This window comes from Chroicocephalus ridibundus, chromosome 5 (genome assembly GCF_963924245.1).
Source record: "Chroicocephalus ridibundus chromosome 5, bChrRid1.1, whole genome shotgun sequence".
In the NCBI taxonomy this organism is placed as follows: Eukaryota; Metazoa; Chordata; class Aves; order Charadriiformes; family Laridae; genus Chroicocephalus; species Chroicocephalus ridibundus.
The window spans coordinates 71,411,066-71,416,303 of NC_086288.1; the positions used below are offsets into that span (position 1 = coordinate 71,411,066).

General features: G+C 49.7%; 1 protein-coding gene across 1 annotated transcript; it reads left to right on the forward strand.

Annotated features, from left to right (window-relative positions):
• Positions 1 to 899: 899 nt before the first annotated feature.
• Positions 900 to 5,005, forward strand: RASL11B (RAS like family 11 member B). The gene is made up of 4 exons (XM_063336910.1): positions 900 to 1,102; positions 1,205 to 1,261; positions 2,441 to 2,517; positions 3,373 to 5,005. The coding sequence occupies exons 1-4, from the start codon at positions 970 to 972 to the stop codon at positions 3,838 to 3,840; spliced, it is 735 nt and encodes a 244-aa protein (XP_063192980.1). The 5' UTR covers positions 900 to 969; the 3' UTR covers positions 3,841 to 5,005.
• The last annotated feature ends 233 nt before the right edge of the window (positions 5,006 to 5,238 follow it).

The window sequence follows — 5,238 nt, forward strand, 5'->3', positions numbered from 1 at the left end:
TTGGTTGTTGCTGAGCAGTCAAGGCCTTTTCTGCTCCTCACACCGCCCCACCAGCCAGTGGGCTGGGGGTGCACAAGAAGTTGGGAGGGGACACAGCTGGGACAGCTGACCCCAACTGACCACAGGGATATTCCATGCCACGTGACATCATGCTTGGCATGTAAAGCTGGGGGAAGAAAAAGGAAGAGGGGAACGTTTGGAGTCAAGCCACGAGTTTTTCCTCACTTTTACGATTCTTTCCTCCATCCCTACCAGGGGGAGTGAGCGAGCAGCTGTGTGGTCCTAGCTGCTGGCTGGACTTAAACCACGACACCTCCATTTGTATTTCCTCTTCCTCACCATCACCTTCTGTTGTTTCTTTAACCATTGTCATAGCCGCCTTCTACGCAATTGTTTTGCCCATTTCTGCGTATACAACCGAGCAGAGAGGGCACAGACCTCTCCCAGCCTCCCCCCTTGGTTCCAGTTCTTTCCTCTGTGCAGTTCTGATTTCAGCCTGGCTTTCTGAAGGGGAGGGGAGGGGGATGATCTCAGAGGTCCCTTCCAATCACTAAGATTCTGTGTGATTCTGTGAAAGAGGAAGAGGGAAGGGAAGGGAAAAGGGAAGGGAAAGGGAAGGGAAAGGGAAGGACGGAGGGGAGGGAAAGGGGAAAGGAAGGGAAGGGGAAAGGGGGAAAGGACAGGGGAAGAGGGAAGGGAAGGGCGAAGGGGAAGAGGAAGGGAGAAGGGAGGGGAAGGGGGAAGAGCGACGGGGAGGCTCAGCTTGCCGCGGTTGCGGGCCGCAGGTGCCCACAGCCCAGCCCCCCCCCCCCGCTGTGCCCGTCGGGGCGTGTCCGGGGCGTGTCCGGGGCGTGTCCTGGCGCGCGGAGCGGCGGGGGCGGGGCTCGGGGCGGGGGCGGGGGCCACAAAAGCGTCGTGCGGCGGCGGCGGCGGCAGCGGGCGGTGTCGGCGGGCGGCGGAGCGGCGGCGATGCGCCTGCGGCAGCCCAGCATGTGCACCATCGCCGAGGCCGCGCCCGGCGGGGAGGGCGGCCCTGCCGCCCCCCTCCGCGCCCGCCTCGTCAAGATCGCCGTGGTGGGGGGCAGCGGCGTGGGCAAGACCGGTGAGGAGGGGGGCAAGGGGGCTGGGGGGGGGGGGGGAACGGACGGACGCGGGGCAACGTGCGGAGCGCGGCTAACGGTTGCCTGTGTGCGTTTGCCCGCAGCGCTGGTGGTGCGGTTCCTCACCCGGCGGTTCATCGGCGACTACGAGAGGAACGCAGGTAGGGGAGCGGCGCCGCCGCTTTGCTCCCGCCGGGCTTGGGGATCGGGCCCTTCGGGGCTGTGGGGAGGCGGGGATGGGGGGGGGGGGGGTTACCAGGAGGGGAGACCGGAGGCGGGGAGACCCCCGACCCCGGGGGGAGCGCAAGCGCTGGAAGTCGGCGTGTAAAGCCCAGAGTTCAGCCAAGTCCCAAGCGAAAAAGGGGGAAAAAAAAAACCCTAAAAATACTTTAAACTGGGGCTGTAGGCTCCTCCAAAGGGTTGTGTTTTGTTTTTTTTTTGGTTTTTTTTTTTTTTTTTTTTTACCAACCCGAAGCGCCGAGGTGCTGCGGGCTGGCAGCTCCCCTAAACCCCGCTCCCTTGCGCATCCCGCTCCCGGCGAACGCAGCGTCCGCGGCCACGGCTTCGCCAGCGGCGGGTGTGTGCGCTGCACCGCCCTCTGCTCCGGCAGAACGGACCTCGTACGGTGAGGACACCCCTCCTTGAAGAAGTCTTTTAGCTAAAACAAGGAAACATTCCGTAATCTTAACATTATCCTGTTATCCTTGGCAGGCTGAATGCCAGCAGCTAAATTCAGTGCCAGCTTAATGGGGAGAGTGAAGAGGTGATGTTATGTACTTGCTTGAGTGTAGTACAGTGGGAAGTCTAAACTCCTGGCGATGTAAAATATACAGCATTCGGTTGAAGAAGTGACTTGAAAAAGCCAAAGAAATTAAAAAAAAACAAACAAAACCAACCAAACAAACCCAAAACACCAAACCCAAACATCACAACAAATAGGTCAGGCAGCAGAAAGCTCTTCAGAAAAATGGTTTGTTGAAGTGGAGAAATGCTGAATGACAAGAAAATTGCCTTGCTGTAATAGCTGGTTATTTTGCACACTTACCTTTGTCATCTAAGTTAAGACAGTCTTTATGCAGTGATTAAGTCCCAAGTTGCACAATATTAAATGCCATGCTCCAAAACAAGTAAATGCAAGATTAAATCCCAGGCTTCTAGCAAAGTCATAAATTTACATATTGTTACGCACAAAAAAACCCTTACAACACTGGTCCCTCACCTTATAAATGGCGATACAACTCTTTTTTATTTTTTTTGTACAATTAATGGACAGCAAAAGCGTCATTTGTCTGTTTGTGGAGTGGTGGCTGCTCTTGTGAACCTGTTGGTGTTCTTGTCAGGTAATCTCTACAGCAGGCACATCCAGATAGATGGGGAGATGCTGGCTATTCAAGTGCAAGACACTCCAGGCGTTCAGGTGAGCCAGATGCAGCCACACAGTTCTCCAAAGCAACTCTAAATCTCTGTGTGTGTGTCTGTCCCTTCGTGCACAGCATCTTGTTACGGTCCCTTTCAGAGGCTGGTGCTCTGTGTGGGAGAGGTTGTAACTTTTGTTATCACCGGTGAAGCCAGGTGCGTTATGTGCCTGTAATACGCTGGTAGTAAAAGAAAACAAATCACTATTTTGATGAATCATTTATACATTGGAGGCCCGTTACTCTTGCATGGCTGAATTACTTCAGTGCCTTGTTTCTGTATACTGGGAACACTTGCACAGAGTTGTTTCTGGTTTTGTGTCTAATAAGGTACATGTGGAAGAAAACGTTATGACCACACGAGCCCAACAAGCTTCATGACTGTGTGTGCTGGAGAGCAAAGCCTGCTGTACTGTGCCTGTGCTCATTAGTGTGTCACAAGTTAAAGTTTTGAATGTATAGACCTGAGTAATGCTGGATTGTTGCCTTTTTGAACTGGGCAACACTCCAGGTCTAAATGTTTCCAGCTCATATCTTTGCTTCCCCAGACTTACTGTCTAGCCAGTTAATTTCCCATTCTGTAGAACTACAAAGTCTTTCTCTGCATGCAGAACTACTCAGGTCAATTTTCCATTTGAGTATAGCAAACTCCAGTGTTAAATTCCAGCTTTTCACAGCTGAATCAACATGCGTTTATTCGCCATGCTCAGATTAAGTTTGCACTCGCAATGTGAAATGCAAATATATATATGTGTCTGAAGCTGTAAAATGCTGTTTGGCTTTACAGGCTCTTAAAGACAGGTTTCTTTAATCTTTCACGACTTCAGCTATCTAATTTGAAACCTCTCATTTTTCAGATCCATGAACACAGCCTGGACTGTAATGAGCAGCTGAACAGATGCATTCGCTGGGCAGACGCCCTGGTGATTGTCTTCTCCATCACAGACTATAAGAGCTATGAACTACTCAGTCACCTTTACCATCACGTTCGACAGCTGCATCCAGGAAATGCGGTCCCCGTCGTCATCATAGCAAACAAAGCTGATCTCTTGCACATCAAAGAGGTGGAGCCTCAGCACGGACTTCAGCTGGCCAACATGCTGGGCTGTACGTTCTACGAAGTATCTGTCAGTGAAAACTACAATGATGTCTTCAATGCCTTCCATCTCCTCTGTAAAGAAGTCAGTAAACAGCAAGCGACCAGCACCCCCGAGAGGAGGAGAACCTCCCTCATTCCACGGCCAAAGTCGCCCAACATGCAGGACCTGAAGAGGAGGTTTAAGCAAGCTTTGTCTGCCAAAGTGAGGACCGTCACTTCTGTTTGACAGCAGAGCTGTTCGGTTTTCCCAATGTTTAGCCTGAGATTGAACCCTGGGTCGTTTAGCTCTGGCACGTGTAGAGTCGGAGGCATTGTGGAAAGGAGGATGTTTCAGGTAGCCTTTGCGTGGCTGTGGGAACAAGCAGTTGCTTAAAAAAGGAACAGTGGCAGATTGGAAAAGGGTGGGGGGAACCCCCAAACTCTTGAAATGGTTCTAGGATGTGACTTGTAGAACTAGTATTTTCGTTTGGAAAAGGAACTTTCTGGTAAATGAAACCAAGCCTTCAGTTTGCCTTTTCTCCAATGGGACAAATTTGACTTTATGTTTGTGCAGAAGCAACTTTTTAGCTGTAACTCTCAACTCGTACTTGAGCAGGGAAGCACCCTGACCTGCAGTTCACTGTTCAGAAGTAACCACTTGAGTCTTGTTTTCACTTGGATGAAGGACAGCGTGATGTTATCCGTTTAATTTTATTGCACAGTAGAACTGTTCACTTCCCCATGTATTTCAAAACAAATAAGCAAACACGAAATCATTCTGTAAAAATAAGTGTAAAATAAGTGGACACGATTGGGTATCAAGACTGTAACCAATGATCTTTTTTTTTTTTTTTTTTTTTAACTAGCCATGTTCTTTCTGACAACTTGACCAGACTCCTTGTATGCAAAACTATTGTCCACAGGGTGTAAATGTATCTAATTACAAATAACTTGTGGGGGTTTTTTTACTGTCTGAAAAAAAAAAGTACTGTCCAGACTAAATGATCCAACATGGAGCTTCTGAGGAACGAGCGTGGAGTTGGAGCGATAGTCCGCGATAGCTGCTGGTGTAAGACGCTTCTCTGTGCGATGGGCACAGGAGGAACGTGGCTGTCATTCAGACGGGTGTGAAACACAGCTGGCTCCAGGCAATGGAGCTGGTGGCTTGTTCTGAGCTGAGCCAGTCCCTGGTCATCCTCAAACATGTGTGGCAGACTTCTATAAAACTCTTTTTTTTTATTACATTGAGCCAATGGAGTTCACAGGCTAAAGGCCTTATACACATGCACTTTAAAAAGCCAGTTGTGCTTTTGTTTAAACTGTAACTTATTTATTTTGTGTACAGTTACTCCTCGTGGGGAGTGGACTTTTCATTCTTACTGCCTGGTTGGACATTAAATTTTTAAATTGCATGTTTGCTTGTGTGCTCTTTGTGGGTGAGAAACAATGGGCAATAACCCGTGAAAGGTTGAGACAAAGTAAGAGTTTTCTCAGGGCAGTTAACGTACACCGCAGAAAGAGTCCAAAAGCCTTTCCTGCCTCTACTCTTGGTTTATTAGCATAAACCACGGGAGGGGGGAAGGTCTCACAACTGCTTTACAACTTCCTTCTAAGAAAGCCTTTTAGAAGAGGAACTGAATAAGGC